The sequence below is a fragment of the Toxotes jaculatrix genome, chromosome 14, assembly GCF_017976425.1.
Source record: "Toxotes jaculatrix isolate fToxJac2 chromosome 14, fToxJac2.pri, whole genome shotgun sequence".
NCBI classification, from domain to species: domain Eukaryota; kingdom Metazoa; phylum Chordata; class Actinopteri; family Toxotidae; genus Toxotes; species Toxotes jaculatrix.
The window spans coordinates 8,170,982-8,191,964 of NC_054407.1; the positions used below are offsets into that span (position 1 = coordinate 8,170,982).

Sequence of the window (20,983 nt, forward strand, 5' to 3'; positions counted from 1 at the left end):
AATTACATAGCATCACTTTGTGCGACCCAGTTCTGCATTGCATTGTGATGTGTTTCACTGTTGCATTGTTCAGTTCTTTTTCATCCTGTGCTGTGTTGCACTGAGCCGAGTGGCTGCCCTTCACCGTATGTTGTGTTTTGTCAACAGCCTACAACAGCTGCGATGTGCACTACCACACAACAACATAATGTACTGTTATACCATGTAATGTTGCTCTAAACTGTGTTGCACTGTGTAGCGTTCAAGGCCAGACTCAGCGGTCTTTTGGAATAATTTTGATGCCTTTGCTGTTGCCAGGCAACAGCTGTCCTGGTACAGAGATGAATGGGTGTCCCTGGGGTCTTTCTCTTTCTTCATCTTCATCTTTACCTTCATCTTTTTTTTTATTCTCATTGTCTCTCACTCACGCAGATTATGTTCAGTATAAATGCAGTATGACTTATCAGTATGCAGTATCACTTTCTAGCTGTTTCTCTCTCTGAGCAGATACTTACCAAGGTGCCAAGCTATTCGTTGTGGGATATAGAACTCTGATTCATGTGATCTCAGGATCCCTAATGTAAGCCAATGGGCAGTGGGTGTTTTTTCAACATCAGTCTTAACTCAGTAACTGAGTCAGGGTTAATCAATCCTCAGCTTTTCCTCATGAAATATATAGTGAACAGATGGCTTGTCTTGATCCACAGCCACCTTAAGGGCTCTCTGTGTTCCTGATGGACTCCATCTTGCAAATACTAGCCCAGGAGTGGAACCTGGGCTTGGAAACCGTCTGCAGAGTACCTCAGTGGGCAAAGGTGTTGCCTCTTCCATTGGCACTGTTCCATATAGCTGTACTTGGTTCACCTGGTACCTGTTCACCTTGCTGATGTCCCAACATCAGAATAATATCTGCTAATGACAAGCAGGGAATTGAGTCTATCTGTACCAAGGCTCTCATCTATGTTCATGTGTCAAAGGGCAGAATGTCAGGACTTTGTGTAGCCATTTTGAATATTTTGGTGAACCTGAGCTACATCCCTGGACAAACTTTTAGCCAACATGTTTCTGTTCATCTTTTGTATGCCATAAATTTTCTAAAACTTGACAAACCAAGGATTTCCATTCCATTTAGACTAGACTGTATATTACACATACAAATCTTTGAAAGTCTTCTTCGTAAGTGCTTTTCACACAGCAGCGTTGCTACATCCACTAACCTCTGTGGGATGTTAGTCCATACATGCTGTATCTTCCCCCTTGTGAAATGTGATGACTGGAGGCGGGTAGCACAGATGTTTTTCACAGAAATAATTCATTTGCAGAGTGTGGGTTCCTTTTGTTTGCAGAAGAAATGCACTCCGCTTCACACATAAATTGTTGAGGGAGCTTCAGCGCATTCCTGACACACACGAACAGTGTGAAATTAAACCACTCAGGTTTGATACAGCTGAATGGCTGATTTCTGTTTAAACCCTGAATAGATAATGCCAGCTTTTATCGTTCTTTTGTTTTACAGCTTACAAACAACTGGCAATATTGTTGATTTGTATTTAATATTAATGTTTGTGTGCTTGCAAAAAGGAATACAGTGAAAATTATGGGCTTGGAGGTACAACATGGAGATGTTTACATGCTGCTTGTTGAATATTGCAAATATTTCTAAATTATTTAGCTGTTGTTCACACCTGAATTTGTGTCAGTCAGGCCTAACCTATCACCAAATAGTCGAACCCACACACCACCTCTCCTTTTCTAGACTGTGTCTCGTGGGAGGCTGTTACTCAGGCTCACCCTTGTCACTATTGCTGCTGTACTGCACAAATAGACTGCAGGTGTCTATCTGAATGTATCATCCATCAGCACTGGACAGAGACAAACTTTACAGTCAAACCAAGGTCTCCATCCACTTCACTGACCACTGCAAGACTCACTTTTCATACCAGCATCCTTCTCCTCACGTCATCAGCAGTAAAACAGCAAGGCAGAGCCCACACATTTGTTTCACTGTACAGGGAGTTTTAATCAATGTTAGAAAACAAAATGCAGTCAGGAGCTAATAAAATAACCTTTCAGAGCTCTTCAGCACTTGTTAGTGTTTGATGTGGGTGTTCCTATTGAACATGTTAATTGTGAGACACAGAGTGTAATATTTTTCCTTGTGAAGAACTTGCGTGTCAGATATTAAGGAAATCAGAAATTACAAAGGACGCAAAACAGAATTTTCAAAACAGATCTTTGATAGTCTCTGAAGTGGGGCTAATTATACAAAATTCAAAGCCTTGTTAATAGTCAGTTACTGACAATGCTGAAACAGAACATGAGGAGGTAATATTGATTTTACAGTTACAGATTTCAATGGCCCTTGATGATGGACAACACAAAAAACTGATTCGAATCTCAAACAGTGATAATTTCCAAAGGCACTTGTGACTGACGTTGCAGGATAAAGTACACTTGGCCTAAAAACATACATGTACAATATTTACCATCCAACATGTAAAAATATAACTCACAAACTGATACCATGCTCTTTTGTCAATATTATGAACTTCTTTGTCATCTGCAGGAATAGAAAATGAAAGTGGGTACAGTTCACACACTAAGTGAACATCAATGCTTACATGTATGATACACAGTCAACAGTGCTTTCTCAAATTCCTCTGCGAGCTTCTGAGGATCACGTTGCTACACAGCACAGATAAAGGCCTACAGTTCAGTGGTGAATATGCTCCATATTTGCAGTCTAAAATGATCTTTGGTGAGAATGTAAACATTGCACCAAAACAAAAAAAAACAATGCTTTAAAGTATTGAAAACAAAAACACATTTCCTTACAAATATATATAATTTTTTTTACCTGATTAGGAGTCCTACAACTATGTGTCAGATAGAATAGATTACGATAACTTGCCCTGCCTTTGCACTTTAAACAGCTAACAGTGCTCATAATAAACAAGCCACAATTCAGTATAGCCATTTTCCCCTTGAACAGTGAGGACAGATAATGCATTGAGCATTGTAGTGTACATTAAAATGGAGTTACTCTTTAAGATCCCTTTATGATATTGATTAACTGAAGCATAATGAAATAGCAGGCAGCTGCAATGAACACGGTGATTTGGGGGGCGAGACAAGCTAAAATATATGGGTTAAGGTGGATAGTACTGGTGTTAAAGCATAAGCAGGGTATAGGAATCAGTGTTTCCCTGGTCCCAGACATAAGGCACATTAATAGGGTACATAGTATTGTCTCTAATACCCCCAGTATAAACATTGACCTGATAACATACTCTGTAAATTTGACATTATGCACCCTGTTCCTCATCCCCATTGAGTACAGAACACATGTGCCCCTTAGTCTGCAGTTTATCCATTCAACTATCCACCTACCCACCTATCCATCCTTCTGTCTGTCCACTGTGCAAAGGCACTCTACCACTGCTCCCAGCTAAAGTCGTCCCCGCCTCCAAACACAACGAAAAAGCCGAGGATGGTGAGGAAGATGACAGCGTTTCCTGTCATCACCAGACCACAGGCGCCCCACTGGATCTGTGAGAGAGAAATATCTTTAACTGAGGTGGCCAAACGATATCAATAGTCACACTGTTGGCACACATGGTCTTCACTATTTCTCAAGATGCAGTGTGAGACAAATCTAGTTAATGACAGTTGATATGGTGCAGACAGCATAGATGTATCTACATAAACAGAAAAACAACAGCCTCCAAAATATTTCAAGAGCACTCACTGTGTTATTGCGGGCTAGGACAACAGGGAGCCCAAAGGATGATACGACAATGCCAGTTGTTAAGAAGTAGGCCAGCTCTCTACATGCATTGCTGGAGGAGTCAGTGTCATCACTGAGGCGTCTGGATATGAAGGTCGGGATGGGGCTTAATATGTAGAAAATCAGTACAAACAGCGGCCAGTATACCCTACAAGAACAGGTGTGGAACAGTTAAAGGGAGGGTTCGCATTTTATGACAAACGACTGCATGAGTTTGCAGCTTGTCAGATAAAAATACACAGGTGCAAAATCAACAAACACGGATTGTGCCAAAATAAAATGCTAAAAAAACAAAGCAACTGCACTCAACAGAGTCTCAAATGAGCATTCAACAGATTTTGCACATGAACCACAGTTTACTCATTGTAAGAAACCTGTAAAAAAAAAAAAAAATACATAATGTCTTCTATGACACTAGATAAGATTTTGAAAAAATATTCCTGTTGAAATCAGAGTTATGTCAGCTTTGGCTCGAGGTTTAAAATCTTTAACAGAAAGCCTGCATTACAAACTGTGAGCGTGGGGTTTGAAAGTAGTGGGCATTTAGGGCGTGGGGAGACTCTAATGAAAGACTCCATTGAGTTTCATTATGGAAATTGTAGGATTTTGCATTTCTGACGCATAACAGGGACTAAATTTCTGAAACTCTGCTGCACTGATTATGACCATTCTTTTTTAATCTGCCTCTCAAATGTCCCTCAGCTGTAATACTACTGCTGGAGCACACCTTTAAGGGTATTTATAAGTATTGTGTTGCTTTTGTTAACTGCTGTTGTTCATTTCTTTCTAATAAACTGGCACCTCACATCAGAAATGTCTGCACTACCCCTTTAAGACTCTATAATATATGTTAGGTCAAGTATGGGTTATACAATGACATACATGTTTCGCTATTACAAAGCACCTACCCATACTGTTCCAGTGCACAGCCCAGCAGAAGAAATGTCAGTCCAATAGCACCACTAAAGGACAAACCAACCAGTGCTGAAAGAGGAGAAACATTAGTTGCGTTATGTTACACAGGCAGAGGAGCTTTTGTCCAGATTTACAGTGAAAAACAAAGCAGACGTGTAACCTTTGTTATTATGTGTCTGAGGCTCCGTGAATGTGCGACATTAATTTACTGCGAAAAAAAATAGCATTAATTTAGAGTTTAAAACCGGTTAACAACTTAACAGTGTAATGAGGTAGCTTGTAGCACATCTCAATATCCTGGTAGCCATAGCTTTCGAGATGATTCAGCGGAAGGTTTTTCAGAAAGTAGGTAAAAGTCGCTTAACAAAGTTTTCTGATGCACTGACGCCAAAGAACAGCGACCTCCCACCAGAGCTAACTCTCAACTGTCGACTGACTCTTTAACGCATGAAATAAAGTACCTTTAATGCCGGCCATTGCGATAAAGGTGTCAAACTTTCACTTTGACTTTTGCTCTGCTCTTTTGCTTTTTGTTTATGTGCTCAGGCTATCCTTCTTGGTAGACGAACTTCCTGCTTCCTCCATAGGCTCCTTCTTTGTTGTCAGGTGACAGTCTTAAAGCTACAGCTCGGCAGCTCTGCGGTCAACTGTGCGCTGGCTGTGCAGGCTCACATGATCGACACTAGGTGCCGCTTCCTCTCCCTGTTATTGGCTGCTTGAAGATAAATTAATCAGAACTTATGTCAGTCTCATGTCAGTCAAACTCGGTTCGCTCCTAATCCCCCGTGACGAGGTGCTCGAGACCATGCAGCGCGAGGTCACAGGGAGGGTTCTTTAACACCCAGGTGTTATTGGCAGTGTAGCTAATGTACAAATCACACTACAAGTACTGTTTTGAGGCACTTGCATTTCCATTGTATGTTACTTTATACTTTTACTCCCCAGCATTTCAAATAGAAACATACATTTAACTTCACAGCCTTTATCTGACAGCTATTGTTACTTTGCTGATTACCTTTTTACACACAGAACATCTTATAAAGACAGGCCCTGATTATTACACATTTGCATGGCCTAATAATATATTGTAATATGAATTCTGTTTCCTGCGTATTGAGTTTGTTTCCTTTATTACCCTACATCTGTACTTATGCTTCACATTTTAAAGCATTACTTTGTAATGTAGTATTTTTACATTGTTTTGCTATTTTCACTTTAAAGAATCTGAATGCTTCCTCATTCATAGTTTAGCTTTTTTGCATTTGCTTTACATGTTTTGAGGTTAGATTTCTCTAGTTTTAATTTTAACATGTCACTAACATTAATGAAGGCCAATCTCCATTCAACGTTTGGTTTATCTTCTGCACACATTTTTGTATATTGATGCAAGCTCACATAGTTCCCTTTTTAAAATGTTGCATACTATTTATGTATCAGAAAAGATCACAGTTGAGTCATTATATTGTTTTCACAAAGTGGTTAACTTTTTACTTCCACTGAAAATTTTGCAGGGAACTAAAATCCACAGAAAAATTGAACCCAGATAAATCAGGGCTAAACTCAGTGGACCTCCCTCGTGTTGGGCTTTGAGTTCAGTGTGATATGGAGATGAAACTGGAAGAAAGGTACAGTACTTCAAAGGGCATAAGTGATCACAGAGCTGGACCAGATGTTAGAGGACTGATGCTCCTGCTGTAGAGATGAAAATCACGTAAACACCAGAACAGGATAAGTACATTTTAAAAAGTTTCCTGTCACAGCTTAAATGTCTCCTGCTTCACCTTGGTGTAGTAAACACGATGTAGTGAGAGTAAGATCAATAAAATCTGAAGTTATGGTAATTAAACTGTTAAAAAAAAAATGATTTTAAACTTAGGCCTTAAAATTGCTTTGTTGCTGGTCTTTGTCATTTTCAGGACAGTTAATGCCAAAATAGAAGGATGTGTTTGTGTCTGCGTTTGTGTTTACACCTGCTCGAGCTGGCATGTTGTCACTCATCCTCCGGCACCCACATGCTTGACTTCAATTTCGGGTTATTATTCGCTGATGAGTTTTAATTTCCCTGAATGACGGAGTAACTATGATCCAAATAATAATTTGAGGCTTCGTGGCAGGAAACACCCAGTTTTTTACTTTGAAAATGAGCAGTGGGTGTATGAGGAAACGTTATTCATGTGAAAAACTGCTCATTGCTTTCTTATTTTCTTCAAAATCAACCTCGCAGTAGTGTTTAGCTCTCCCTTCTGCAAAACCATAGGGCTGACATTTTGACTGTGCAAAGCCACACTTTTTTAAACAATGTGACAATAGCCATAAAAGAGTTTCAGACAGGAAATGAAACTGCTGTCTTCAAACCACAAGTTGCGTTTAATAGGACAACATTATGCCATTATTAGTTGCTAGCTGTCTGGCAGAGCTGATGATTTTGAAACCCTGGCTGCTTTTTGCCTGTGAATCATTGGTACAAATTACAATTACACAAAATAAATGTAAAATCGACGTGGACCTGCTGTATGTGAGGAAACACACACACGTCACACTTAAACCAAAAATAAAAAGCTGTTTAATGTGTTACAGAGACATTCACTGAATATAGTTCTGCTTAAAATGCAAACTAATGCATGTTGTGCAGCTACACTTGGAAATTAAGCTTAGTTCATACAAAAATCTGGAAAGAAAAACAAAAAGGGCATTACTTTAGCCACGATGGAGTAACATGTGAGAGGAATCATGTGATGACTGATGGGCCACTTCGACCTGTCCTGTGATGGAGCTGGGAAATCTTCAGAGCGATTGTTGCCAGGGGTGCCAGCATCACCTGTTCCAAACGAGGACGACATGGTTAGAGACTTATAACACCTGGATTCCATATGCCACTATTGCATTTCCTGAAGAATATTTATATTAAGCAATTTTGTTTATTAATATTGTGACTTAGACATATTTTATTCCAGATTGTTCAAATTAACACATTTTTTGGAGTTGAGGATTCAAAGATTTGTGAATTCTTACCTATTTTGGCCAAATTAATCTTGAAATTTTCATAATTAGAAACTCTACCTGTGTGTCTTCAAAAATTTGCTCCTTCTCGTAGCTGTCGATGTAGATTCGAACTGTCGCCCCTTCACTACCTGTCCCACTGAGTCTGTAGATGATTCGAGAACCATCGGAGAAGATTATCCGCAGACCCTGCAGTGAAAACAGCCCATCACAGACCATGTGAAGCTTTTAGGCTTTGCAGGCACAGCTGAGTGGGTCTGATGCTGAAGGAGCCCAAATACCCAGTGACCACTGGATACATCCTGTATCTGTACACATAACAGTCTTATGATTGTAGGAACACAGCTCAGTGTGTGCCATGTACCTGGTTCCTGGAGATGGTGCTGTCAACAGGATCTGTGTACTCAAAGTTGTCAGCTTTTTCCACTTGGTACATTTTGTCTTCCACAGCAAATCTCTGCTTCACGAAGGACTTGTCAGCAATCATGATCTCCAAATCCTCCATCATCTCACAGGCTGCATCGATGTCTACATTCTCATAGTCGTATCTGGACCAAATAACAACTGATTTTAATATCAAAATAAGAAGTGGTTTGTTAATATATTCTTAAAACTCATCCTTATTTTGATGTTCACTTTTTGTTACATGACATTGTTATGATTTTGAATTATTGCTTTTTTCTTAACAGTAAAAACATTAAACAACATTAAAAATCTTATTTTTAATAAGAAGACTGTTTGCCTCCATAGCAGCAACAGTAGCTGCAGTAGCCACCAAATGTGCAGTTCTTTGCCAATGCAGTGTTGTAGGATTATTTGTAACCAAAGGTAAGTCAGCCTTTGTATAATAGCAAACCGGATGTTTGTTCTTTATGTAGCACATTTGACAGACATCATATGCTTCAGGTTGAAAATATATCTGTTTATATGGTGATGCCAACATGAGCAAATAATCAGAGAGATCACAGGGTCCCTGACATCATCTTTTTACATTTTTATTTACTGTACAGTGCAAGGTTTGAAACCATGTGTAGTGGGATATGCTTTCCACTAGATGTCAGTCACAGCCTGAATTCATCTGTTAAGTTGCAGGGGATTCTCAGCCCATAATGTAAAACATTTCTACTCAGAAGAGGTAATTCTCTCACTTCTTTTTTTGCAATCTGCTTTAATTGTATCCTTGTGATTTCAAAACATTTTGTATCAAATGTAGAGACTGGAAGATATGAACTAAACTGTTAGCCAGCAGGAGCGCGTCCTGAGATCTCTTCAGTTTCAGTGGTTTGTGATGGTTGATGCTGTGCAGCCCAGAATACAGACAAGCTCGAGTTTACTCGTGTGTAATTGATAGTGTCCCCATCTCACCTGGTGAAGTAATTTCTTCCATATTTTAGCCAATGGTCCTTAAGAATATCCTCCACGCTCTGCCTTCTGATGGCTAGGATGGACAGCCATGCCAGCACAGCCCAAAGCCCATCCTTCTCACGAATATGGTCTCCACCTGAAAGATAATATGATTTTTATCTTCTTTTTTTTCTCCCCACACTATTTCAGTTGAGATGGAGCATCTTTTGATCTAATAACCTGCTGAAGAGATACAGTACCTGTACCAAAGCTTTCCTCTCCACACAGAGACAGTCGGCCTGCATCCATTAGGTTCCCAAAGAACTTCCACCCAGTGGGAGTTTCATATAGCTCTATTTTTGTTGCCTTGGCTACTCTGAAAAGAAATACAGCGAAAGAATATTCTAAGAAAGCACAGAGAGCTTTGGAAACACCAACAGAGTGCAATATTGAAGTAACATAACATTATAAATGTATACATATCCAGTAATGCCTTCATTGTACATCTATAGAAATGCAATGATTAAATCTTATGTTCTAAGACTTGGCCACAACTTGGAAAATCAAAAGCTCATTGGATTTGACAGTGATATGTGAAAGAGTTTTACCTGTCTAAGGCTGCACTTGTGGGCATGCTGCGAGCAAAGCCTCTCACCCCTGTATGCTGGAAGTATGGGATGCAGAAGATGTTGTCAGCAATCACAGCCACAGAGTCAGATGGGGTGACGAAGAAGCCGTGTTTACCGAGGATCATGTTACGGTCCTAGAGAGCAGACAGCCAGACAGAGGTTAGAAGTCAAGGCCTTTCGTTCAGGCCCAGGTTTCAGACATTAATGTGAAGTATCACTTTTACTTGATTTCATTTGATAAATTCTAAAAGAGCAGAGATAAAGAAATGATAAATCCGTGCACACACACACCCCATCACCATCAAAAGCTGCACCAAAATCATACTGTCCATCTCTCATGCTGTCAACTAGATCTGCAGCGTAGGTGAGGTTAGGGTCTGGGTTTTGACCCCCAAAATCCTCCACTGGGACACAGTTAATGGCAGAATTGGCAGGACAGCCCAGCTCCTCGCACAGAATTCTCCTCACATATGGTCCTACCACTGGGGAGCAGACAAAGACAGGGATAAAAGAAAACTGATATAAAGAAAATAATAAACTACTGAAGTCAGATCTGGTGATGTATGAAGTGGCATTACTGACATTCTAAAACAAAGAAAACTCTTGTTATCAAAACTGAACACTGTAGCTATGTTTTGAGAGCAATGACACCAAGAGAAAGGTAGGTTTCTAGTGTTAGGGATATGTGGTATCTAGTCAAAATACCCTATTAATAACAATACTTGTCTTTCTGTGTTGTTGTGTTGTTGTGGCGGAGGTGTGTCTAATGAGGTCAAGGGGGCTGGTGGGACTGTTCAACCACTAGTTTTAGCTTCAGTGTTTGGGGACACTCAAAATAGCTTCAGTAACCCAATCATTGTGAATTGTTCTGTTGCTCCTACGACGCCATGTCACCATGTCCACAAAATTAAAAACTTCTGTGAGCTTTGCTTTTCTGTCATATGGGCACACTTAGCTCATCACTGATATGAATATAGCAAATGGTCTGGATTTGGATAATGTTGTGATTGATAAGCACTTGCGTCAATGAATGAATCACCAAAACGTTATGCAACAGTGGGATGTTTTTGGTGACTGAGGGGTCATACAGATTGTTGTGTACTAACTAGTGGCTTGACCTTAGGTAAACAAGTGAAGGACATGAGCATCACGAACATATTGTTTATCCTGATAACATGACTCAGTTAAAAAGACAAATAATGCTGAGCCTAGGTCATGAGAAGAACTTACATGCACTGGCCTGCGTGTCTCTATTATATTACTAAGATTTATTAGATATTCAGAGAGGAACTGGAGCCAAAAAGAAGATTGGAAGCTGAGTTGAAGCCAAGGCCCCAGTCTGCTTTCAAACCCAGAACAGTTATATGTAATCTAACTGAGCTAAAAGAACAACACTGAAAATATTTTTTAGTTAATACAACAGTTTAAACCAACAGAATCAAGAATCTTTTAATGCAAAATGTGTATCTTTGATCATGATTCTCTTTCTGTCATTTGTTTACAGTGTAATGGAGAGTATCTTAATGAGATGCCATCCTTTCATTCTCTCACCTCCGTGCATGGCATCTAGTCTTATCTTGATGTGGTTCTCTCCAGACAGAAACTCCTTGAGGGCCGCGAAGTCAAAGATATTCCTCAACAAATTAGCGTAGGATTCCACTGAGTCCACAATTTCCACTGGAAATTGGACACAACCACAAATTAGAAACAAACATGTTTTAGTTGTCAGTGAAACTTTGATTTGAGTCTTATATCAGCAATTAATCAAATGAGTCAGATTTCACATTTGATCCTAGTGCTGTCAAGTACTTTTTGTATATTCAACACTAAAGGGAAAGTTTTCAGTGTTAAAGAATCCATTCACATATGTGTTTTTTTTCTCTCATTGCCTTTGTCTTCTCCCAGTTTGAAGTAATGTTTGACAGACTAATGCTGCACTTCACCTGTGAAGGGTTTGAACTTGTTCTCCAGATCAAACGTCTGCTTTCCCAGGGTTGTCAGATCTACTCGAAGTCCGGGGCAGATGGCAAACTCCTCGATGGTTCTGCTGATTTGAAAGATCTTGTTTGTGACAGCCTCCTTGGCTGGTCCTAGATGAAGTGGAAAAACATTGGTTTTACATTGATATTCACATTAAGTGTAACATACTGTCGGTATACCAATTGTTATATTTAGTGTTATGTGGGATTCTTGTTGGTGAAACTGTGCTGATTGTTTTGATGTGCTTGAACTTTGTTCCAGATTTGTATTCACATAAAGTCTCAAACTTATCTGTCAGTGTTGTGTCTGTGCCACGTCTGAATGAGGGCTTGTGCAGCCTTATTAAATGTCTGACTTCTCTCGTAACACTATTTTGCACTTGGCCGATGCCTCTGCATGCATCCTCCTCTCCAGTTACCATACCTCCATTTGCGGTATTGAACTTAATGCCAAAATCTCCACCGGGTCCACCAGGGTTATGGCTAGCAGTGAGGATGATGCCACCAATGGCTTTGTATTTCCTGATCACACAGGAGATCGCCGGTGTGGACATTATCCCGTTGTGTCCAATGATCAGACGACCCACCTGAGGAAATGTCACACAGGTGTGTGTGAGTCGGCTGGCATGAGTGTGTATCTAAATATATCTGAGTGGGGGAGGGCTGGGAATGCCACTGAATACCAGGTTTGGTGTGTCAGGCTTCTTCCTATGAGTCAGTGGGTTTAGAATTTCATTTAATGAATGATAGTTAAGGCACATCAAGAGCAAGTTCTGTCATGTGTAAGTGTATTTTGAATCCCACTAAGTATACCATCCATCCAAGACAGGCTCAGAAGCTCAAAGCTTATGTAATTTAAACCTGAGGACCACAGAGAGCTCATGGCTGGTGCTGGCAAAAGAGTAGAAAACAAAACTAGTTTCATATGCTTCTATTTGAAGACAGCAGAATAGCCAGGAGCTGCAGTTACAGCAGCAGCTAACTTGTTTTGAGGCTGAAAGGCAGCATTCAGCCTTTAATTTCACTGTTGTATTGCATTAACACTTGTTCTCTCAGTACCTTGCATGCGTATGGCTCACAGATACTTTCCATGTTCACTCAGTTTGTAGTTAATTAGGTACAAGTAGCTAAAACAGATGCAGTCTAAACAATCAGTCCTGTGACACATCCTCCTTCATGAAGGTTATGATGTTGAGTTTTTACTGAAACTGTTTTAGGGGCGTTGATTAAACTACATGCTCATTTTGGAGACTGCAGGTTGTGGTGCTGTTGAATTCTTTTGTGTTATATGGACAGGTGTTTCTACTATCTTCTCCACCCCTTTTTAAGCCAATCAGATATAAATGGATATTTAATGAAAAAGACAACGTGTTAAATATGTATTACCTTACAAAAAAACAAAACAAAAAACAGTGACGTAGTTTACTTTGTATTGTATAAATACAGTATTGAGTTACATTTTTGTCTGGATTTTGTTTTAAATTAAATTCCATGGTCTTAGGGGTATTATTTATAAAACACTTAAAGCACACATATGTGTTTTCCATTTTTATGGTAAATCAAAACATTCACTTTTACTCAACTTGCTGGATCTAGGAAACATCATTTTTTAACTCAGAATTCTCTAAATACTATCATGTATCAAAAGTTGCAAGTGAACGCTAATAAGACATGGAACCGGCAGAACCAGTGATAACAAAGTGATAAGAGCAGGTGATGAGGGCAGGTGACACTGACATACGTGAAGTGATCTGCACACAGTGACATCTCTGCCCATGTACACACCCACCAACAAACTTACACATACACACCCTCACCAGCATGCACACACAAACAAACACACAAGGCAAGTAAACCCACACACATGGTGACACTGACCCCGTTGGCAGCTGCCATCTGCACAATGACCTCAATAGCGGTTTGGTTAAAGAAGCGTCCGTCTCCCCCAACCACCACTGTTGAACCCTGACGGTCACGCAGGTCAATGGAGGAGAAGATACTCTGGATGAAGTTGTGCAGATAGTTCCTCCTGGACTGAAATACAAAGACCCTTTTCCTCAGGCCATTGGTGCCGGGTCTCTGGTCAGGGTAAGGGGCTGTAGGGACAGTCAACACCTGCAGAGGACTGTTGTCCATTGTTTCAAAATGAAGATCTAACCTAATGCTGTGGCCGAAAGAGCCCCGGGAACCTGTTGTTTGGAGGGAAATCCCCTGTCAGTAGACATGGGGAAGGGTACGCAGGGGCAGAATGGGAGGGTTAAATCCTGACTCCTCCTATTATTTCAGTGGAAGCACAGGGTTACAGTGGTGCTTCTGCAGCCTAAAATAACCTCTCAAACTAATGTGTGTGTAGAGGCAGTAACTGAAGACGCTCCTTCACACATGTGCAGGGCGATCACTGTCAAGGCTGCAGGCCCAGTCACAAAGGCTTGTGTGTGTGTGTGTGTGTGTTTGGGTGTGTCTGATGGGAAGTTACTGAGGTGTTATGGGAGCAGTTTGTCCATCTGTGAAAGGCCGCAGCTGTGCTTGGACTAATGATATGCATAAGGAGGGATGACAGCTCTGGTCGAAGATGCACTTTGCACTATTTCAGGAGAGGATATTTACCCTTCTTAAAGCTGAGTGTGAGAGCAGAGAGTGTGAGGAGCAATTAGAGAGTCATTAGGGGAACATACTGACATAGATATGTGGTTTTAAGGAAGTGCCTGTTTACAAAACAAAAATAATTTGTAGAATCTAATTATACAAGCAGCACAATCAAACCAGAGTGGAAGGTGTCTGCGTGAGACAGAACAACACTGCCCTCTAGAGCTAATTCAGGGCACCTTATGACACAGTAGAAAAGAGTTTGGCATCACAACCACCCAGTGCAACATACAGAAAATTTTAGTATGTAGTAATAGCATGAGTAGCATTAGTCATTCATTCACCAGACTCCGACATCAACAGTTGACATTACTCTGGGTCAAATCTCTGCTGACACAGGAAAGACCATCCTGTTCCAGACAAGCACCAGGACTGCAAACAACAGCCCATAATAACAAATAGGACATTCTATAATTCCTGATCACTAAAGGTCTGATCAGGGATAAAAATGTCATTGTATTTTCAGTTAGGAATATCCACACCCAAATGAATATTAGTGTTACGTGAAGTCACCATCATGTTTTTTTTATTTATTTAAGTTAAACAAAATATAGCAAATGTATCAAAAAATAGAGTAAGTAAAGATGAGTGTTGTTATAATACATATATATTAATATAATGGTGGTTTCCAACTTTTGTTGCCTTTCAACTTCTCCCAGCATGAAGCAGTGTGTGTGTGTGTGTGTACCTGGGACCTCTTCCCTTGTCACTTGTTGCAGATGTTAAGTTCTAAGCAGTTCCACTGGTGAAATTTCAGATTGTTGCTTCTAAACCATTTCCAGAGGACAAAAGACGTAAAACTGTACAATATTTCACAAGACAAAGAAACAGTCGAAGAAAAGTCAGAGCTATGTTCCTGATGTCTGACCCCTTAGATGTATCTTGTGACCCCCTCAGTGGGTCCCACCTCCCATGCTGAGAACCACAGCAGTGCACTGTGAGTCAATGTGACCCAATATAAGAACTGTCTGTTTTAGCTTCTTCTCTATAACCTTGGACGTCTGAGACACTGTGGGTGAAGATGTTTTTTATGCCATGGTCTGAGGTTCTTAACAATAAGCTAACTGCACTTCATTGTATTTTAGATTTCACAATACATTTTGATGTTCTACGATATCAGAAACTACATGCACAATATCCTGGACACAGGGAGTAACTTGTTCTTTTGGCTTTGTGTTTAGGACACAGGAACACTCAGTATTTGTAAAGCTTTGCTAGTGTCCTGTGTGACTGGCTTTAATCTATTAGGACTTGACACCTGGAGGAAACTGCTTCCTCTCTGCACAAGCCTTCTAAAACTACGGCTACCCACAAGAAGCATTGCCAAGGCTCTCCTGAAGAGGCCACTGTTTGATGCTGGTTTGTTTTGAGTATTTTCACTGGAGAATGTTGTTATTGGATCAGAGAAAGACGCCTGTCTCATAGGAAGCTGAAGTGGAAGAGGGTGGAGCTGCAGGGTGGACAGAGATCTGGGTCAGCTTGAGGGAGTAGGAAGCTTTTCGGGCGGGCTTCCATTGGATCCCTCTCCTACGCTCTGAACGCCCCTTTGGTCTCATGTGGAAATACCTGCCGTTCAGGTTGGTGTCTCCGCAGGCGTTGAACCACCATCCACCTGGAAAATGGCAGAAAGTAAACGCTGTGCGGGTGGTACTGGATGACAAGTGTTCATTAATCCCTTTGTGTGTATTACAATAGGATAAAACATCTGCTGCACCTGTGTAGTTGTGGGCACAGTTGAAATCCTGGTGGTTGTCATTGTCCCTGTCCTTGGTGGAGAACATCATGCCTGTGTGGTTAATCATGGGGTCCGGCAACTCTCCAGACAGGTGCGTGAGGTGAATGGTGTAGTTGCTCTCTGGACCATCAAGGTAAAATCTGTATTCGATGAAGCGTCTGCCCTGTTTCCAATCTTCCATTTGGATGTGAAGGACAGAGTCGCCCTGAGCGGCTAGAGAGTGGATCTTCCTGAGACCCAGCCAAAACTCTCCTGAGAAAAAGAGAGAGAGAGATCAGAGCTGGTTTGACAAGCACAGACGTGACTACACAGAAACTTACATGCAGAGAGGCAGACATACTTTTAAATTATGTAGGTCATAAAATCACAAACTTTATAATCATGATGTGAAATAAAAGAAGCTGAGAATTCTTTTTCTAACATTAGATGGGTAACACGACAGAACCGAGCCTCTTACCTTGAAAATCTCCGAACCCATTTTCATACTTCTCCCAGGTTTGATCAAAATTCATCGAACCATCCCTCCGTCGCTGGATGACTGTTACTCCATGGTCTAAATGGAAAAAAAACAAAAAACAAACAGAAAAAGTAGATGACTTAATTAAAAAGTTATCATCTTTAAGATTTTGATTAAATTGTTTCTAAAAATTAGTTTTGGTCAACCATTAATCAGCAATAGCCATTCAGTAGTCAGGCACTTACATTTTGTAATTTCCTCTCTATATATTACTGTTCATTGTCAGTGGTCCTGTGCTGGATTCACACTGACTTCACACACGAGGAATTCACAGGAAATGATGGTGCATGTAATCCAGTATTGCTGTTTGTAATTTTATCTCATTGATCTCAGCCTGAGTGTGAACTATTCTCTCTCCCACAGCTGTAGCTGAACTGTATGAAGTTACTCTTAATGCAGACTGATCATGCGTTTACTGCTGTGGCCTTATGTTAAGAATCACAGCTTTAAGTAAGTAATTAAAGACTGAACAAAAATCAAAGTACGATCTTCAATATAAAAAGTCTGACTTCGGTGAAACTTAGAATACCTTTGCTCATGTCACAAAAGGCCATGAAGGGCTCTGATCCGTTGGGTCTGATGGCGTAGACGGCGCTGACTCGCTCCCCTCTGTTGAACAGCTCGCTGCAGTCTGATGGCAGATCTATTTAAAAAATTACCACTGAGTTAATGTCAAACTTGAAACTGAAGAAAAGTTTGACTGCACAGTGATGATCTGGAGCAGAGAGGCTAATGTGCACGTGTGACCGGAGAGTCAACAGTTCACAGGAGCAGCATTAACAGGAAAATGTGTGCAGGATAATTGATTTCTGAGTGAGCTCTGCAAACTGTGGATGTAACAGGCAGCTCCCTGTTGTGACTGCATGAAACTGTATGAATGTGAAGCAGAAAATTGCTGGAAATTGCCTGGATACATTCTTAAATCATGAGCACTGACACAGAAGGATTGAATACTTAACCTAAGTCCTTGCTGTATGCCAAATAAAAGATACCAAATCCTAATATCACCCTCAGCGTTTCCTCATCTTTTTTATTATCTATCTTACTCATCATTTCGGCGGTGCTGGTGGAGCTCGAGGTCAGAAAAGGGGTGAGTGTTGGTGCTTCGCTGGTGAAGATTTCAGGCATCCTCTCAATGGTCTCCTGGGCTAATGTGTTGGCTGTAAGCTGGGAAAAAAAATTGTAGGGAAAACACTTTAGCTCGCAGACATAATCCCCAGACTGACTCCTCGAAAACTGTGGATTAAATAGCAGCTCCGCACATGATAAACTGTGGGTTGTTATTCTGCAAAAGTAAAAACTTTTTAGAAAGTATTTTGATTTATTTCATGGCAATAATCTAAATTTTCAGCTCTCAAGACTCAATTCAAATGTATTCATCACTGAGGCACAAGCTGAGATTATTAAAAAAATATGGACAGCTCCTTCATCATGTCTGCACCCTCCAAAGATTTCAAGTCTAAATTATATAGCACAGTAGCGTGACTCCATTAAAGTTTCTTTCTACCAGGGCAGTCAGTGCAATGCCACGATGGTGACAGCTCATAACTCAAAAAGCAGGCAAAATAATCATGGGAAACTTTTGGAAAAATGCACACTTTGCAGAGAAATAATATATTTAATAATAGAATAATATCTTCATTGGCCCCTCTCCTTGACAAAGAAAAAAAAAAGCAACACTCTCCGATACCACTATCATGAGAAACAGAACAAAATGGTGGCTATTACACTAAAAATATAATTAAATTAGATATGGTGATGCTATCACCTGATATGTGTTAGATCAGATGACTCTCCATCAGTCAAGTCAATTATGCCTGAGTCACGTAGTTGGGCATGTTGGAGATGTTAAATATTAAACTGAAAGCCATCTTTGTAGCATATTTTATTTTTCTTAATTTTTTAAAATAAAACTTCACAAGGGAAGAATGAATTTGTTTCATCTACCCCCCCTTCAGCTAAAAGAAAAAATCACCGTACCCTCCCCCTTCTCTGCCCCCTCTCCCCTCCTAATAATTTTAGTACAGTCCCCGATGTCTACCTTTTCCTCCAGAACTTTGATCTTCGTCCTCTGATGGTTGATCTGGTCGCTCTGTTCCCTCACAGCCTTTAGCAGCTCGGTGATGCTCTGCTCCTGGCTGTGGATCACATCCTGGCCATGGAAAAAGAAGGAATTATGAGACCTGTTAAACAATGGTGTTATATAAATGGTAACATTATACAAAACTCTCTGAGTTGGTTTTATAGATTGGGAGAACAAAAGCAACGTGTAGTTAGAATAAAAAATTACACTCTACTTCTTACTAAATACTGTCATTAACAACTCATATCCTAGCACATTGTTGAAAGCTTGTCTCCGTCTATTTGGAACAAAGGACCACATGACATTTCAAATGTAAGTACAAAGTACAGAACTGATGCTAAAGAATAGGGAAAAGGCCCCAAAGAAAACCTGCTCTCAAACCTAAAAGGAGTTCATGTGATAAGTTTTAAGTATCTAGTGTTGCATGATCTAAATTTCTTTCGCAAGAATTTCTACCTCAGAGAGAGAGAGAGAAAAAAAAAATCAAAACGCAGGTTTCCACAACAGGTGACTCACCCTGAGGCCGTTGATCTCCGCCACTTGTTCGCTGGTCACCAGGCCCAGCGACAGACTGCTCAGCTTCTTCTCCAGGCCCTCCACTTTGTTCTGCAGTCGACTCTTCTCCTGCAGGATGCTGTCCAACTTGGAGTTGATCTGAAAAGACAGGTCTTTGATCTCTTCATTGTTGGCCTTCAGTACCACAGTGGTCTTCTTCAGTTCCTCTTCTTCCTCCTTGATTTCACTGGTGAGCACTGATAGCTGGTAGAAGGAGTGGTCAAAGATGTTCAGCTTCTGGATGATGTCGTTTATCTGTCCCTTCGTCCTCTGCACAAACTCCCGCAGGCTCTGGCCCAGCTGGAGGAGGCCATTGGCCAGGAGACGCACATCATCCAGAGGAGCAAAGCGCGACCGGGTTTCTGTCGGAGCCCCGAGCTGCAGGACAGGATCCTCTTCTCTGCCAAAGAGGGCAGGGACACAAGCAGCAGACAGGACAAACAATACGGAAATGAGTGTAGTTCTCATGTTGTTGTCTTGATGCTTCACCAGCTGTGTTTCGATGATGTCAGGGGAACAGCTGGCACCCCTCTCCCTTCTCTGTGACTGGACGAAGAGCCACTGGGTGAAGATCTCGGGTTTTATATGTACACAGTCTGCTATCAGGTCAATGATTAACCTCAATCTGACCAGTACCGGTTTTTCTGCATTTAATATGCTCAACCCAATTATCATATGCATACAAATTAGTTTCATCTTAACTGAATTTGTTGCACCCACCAGGTTGAATTTACTGAAGGAAGAGTAATTTACATTTTTATCTACATGCCACTAGAGCGATGTTAAGCCACTGTGAAAATGATGCATATTGAGTTTAGTGCAGCCAGGATGGTGTGACACCGTTTCTTCACCTGACCTGTAGTTACCTGTGCTGAGTCCATGGCTTCTCTCTGTTATTGTTGTGAGGCTGGTTTATTTTTAAACAGTAAGATGACCCAGTTTACATATAGGTTTCTCGATTGAGAAATATAACTTACGAGCTTGTGGTTTTGCAATGTTTTGCTTTATTTATTTTGATCCAGTGGTGGGTAAGTATAGATGTTATGCAAGTACAGATGCAAAGCTGCAACATCACTAGCTGTTCCTCAAAATAAAATCAAGAAACGAGGATTGTTTCCATTGTAAATCTAAAGAAAGAAAAAGCTACCCATGCCAACGTATTGCCTCTTATTTATAAAAAGGATATCTGGCCCTGGCTCTACTGCCCTGTAATGAAACTTTACTCCATTCAATAGTCTGAAAAAAACCAAACAAACAAAAAAGAAAACCTGCATTTCTGCAACAGTTCACTCTAAACACACACACACAATGCAAGAAAACAAACGACTCATTTGTGGTGCACACTCCCTGCAATTTTCAGTGGGAGTATGAAGTGAGATATAACCGCCCTTCCACATACTGTAGGGTGGTGACCTGGGTTCTCCTCTGTTAAATGTTAACCACCCATATGAGAACAGGGTTGCGTGAGCCCCACAGTGTGTACACGGTAAACACAGCCCACAACCCTTACTTCAGGTGGGAGGCCCTGCCCTCTGGAAGGTAAAATGTATGGGTGCACGGTGGCCCACATTTATGAACCCTCTAAAGGAGCAGCAGCTGCTTCAAAGAGCAAAGGGACACTGAGTATAGGGGCCATGGGGGAGAGGGTGTGTGGGTGTGTGGGTGCGATGAACAATGAAGGGGGATTAAAGCAGTGACAATTATACTCGACATGTTTGAGGGTTGGAGAAGGAGTACTGAGCTCATGAATATGTATTTACATAATTTATGGTTGTGGATTTTGCTTCTATTGATTATTGTAAATACAGACACAT

General features: G+C 40.8%; 3 protein-coding genes across 3 annotated transcripts; all 3 read right to left on the reverse strand.

Moving 5' to 3' along the window:
• Nucleotides 1-2,195: 2,195 nt before the first annotated feature.
• Nucleotides 2,196-5,280, reverse strand: LOC121193634 (leptin receptor gene-related protein). Its single transcript, XM_041056032.1, has 4 exons — nt 5,143-5,280; nt 4,675-4,750; nt 3,728-3,914; nt 2,196-3,528 (listed from the first exon to the last, which is right to left on the reverse strand). The coding sequence occupies exons 1-4, from the start codon at nt 5,156-5,158 to the stop codon at nt 3,412-3,414; spliced, it is 396 nt and encodes a 131-aa protein (XP_040911966.1). The 5' UTR covers nt 5,159-5,280; the 3' UTR covers nt 2,196-3,411.
• A 1,782-nt stretch (nt 5,281-7,062) lies between these two features.
• Nucleotides 7,063-14,044, reverse strand: LOC121193562 (phosphoglucomutase-1-like). The gene is made up of 11 exons (XM_041055924.1): nt 13,512-14,044; nt 12,058-12,220; nt 11,598-11,744; nt 11,206-11,331; nt 9,946-10,136; nt 9,634-9,788; nt 9,286-9,401; nt 9,047-9,182; nt 8,046-8,229; nt 7,742-7,870; nt 7,063-7,499 (listed from the first exon to the last, which is right to left on the reverse strand). Exons 1-11 carry the CDS (start codon nt 13,767-13,769, stop codon nt 7,410-7,412), a joined length of 1,695 nt encoding a protein of 564 aa, XP_040911858.1. The 5' UTR covers nt 13,770-14,044; the 3' UTR covers nt 7,063-7,409.
• A 119-nt stretch (nt 14,045-14,163) lies between these two features.
• On the reverse strand, nt 14,164-19,859 carry LOC121193563 (angiopoietin-related protein 3-like). The gene is made up of 7 exons (XM_041055925.1): nt 19,131-19,859; nt 18,573-18,683; nt 17,578-17,698; nt 17,061-17,174; nt 16,472-16,567; nt 15,994-16,266; nt 14,164-15,891 (listed from the first exon to the last, which is right to left on the reverse strand). Exons 1-7 carry the CDS (start codon nt 19,848-19,850, stop codon nt 15,680-15,682), a joined length of 1,647 nt encoding a protein of 548 aa, XP_040911859.1. The 5' UTR covers nt 19,851-19,859; the 3' UTR covers nt 14,164-15,679.
• Between the last annotated feature and the right edge of the window lie 1,124 nt (nt 19,860-20,983).

What these genes read in the sequence shown, in the direction of transcription:
- LOC121193562 (XM_041055924.1), bottom strand. Translation starts at nt 13,769, where the DNA reads ATGGACAACAGTCCTCTGCAGGTGTTGACTGTCCCTACAGCCCCTTAC. An exon ending in CAGCTTTTGATGGTGATGGG is followed by an intron (nt 9,789 to 9,945) that starts GTGTGTGTGTGC and finishes TCTGCTCTCTAG; the next exon opens with GACCGTAACATGATCCTCGG. An exon ending in ACAAGTGCAGCCTTAGACAG is followed by an intron (nt 9,402 to 9,633) that starts GTAAAACTCTTT and finishes ATTTCTTTTCAG; the next exon opens with AGTAGCCAAGGCAACAAAAA.
- LOC121193563 (XM_041055925.1), bottom strand. Translation starts at nt 19,850, where the DNA reads ATGCATATGATAATTGGGTTGAGCATATTAAATGCAGAAAAACCGGTA. An exon ending in CGGAGATCAACGGCCTCAGG is followed by an intron (nt 18,684 to 19,130) that starts GTGAGTCACCTG and finishes TTCCATGGCCAG; the next exon opens with GATGTGATCCACAGCCAGGA. An exon ending in CTTTTGTGACATGAGCAAAG is followed by an intron (nt 16,568 to 17,060) that starts GTATTCTAAGTT and finishes TTTTCCATTTAG; the next exon opens with ACCATGGAGTAACAGTCATC.
- LOC121193634 (XM_041056032.1), bottom strand. An exon ending in TGTGCACTGGAACAGTATGG is followed by an intron (nt 3,915 to 4,674) that starts GTAGGTGCTTTG and finishes CTGTTCTTGTAG; the next exon opens with GGTATACTGGCCGCTGTTTG. An exon ending in TCCTAGCCCGCAATAACACA is followed by an intron (nt 3,529 to 3,727) that starts GTGAGTGCTCTT and finishes TCTCTCTCACAG; the next exon opens with ATCCAGTGGGGCGCCTGTGG.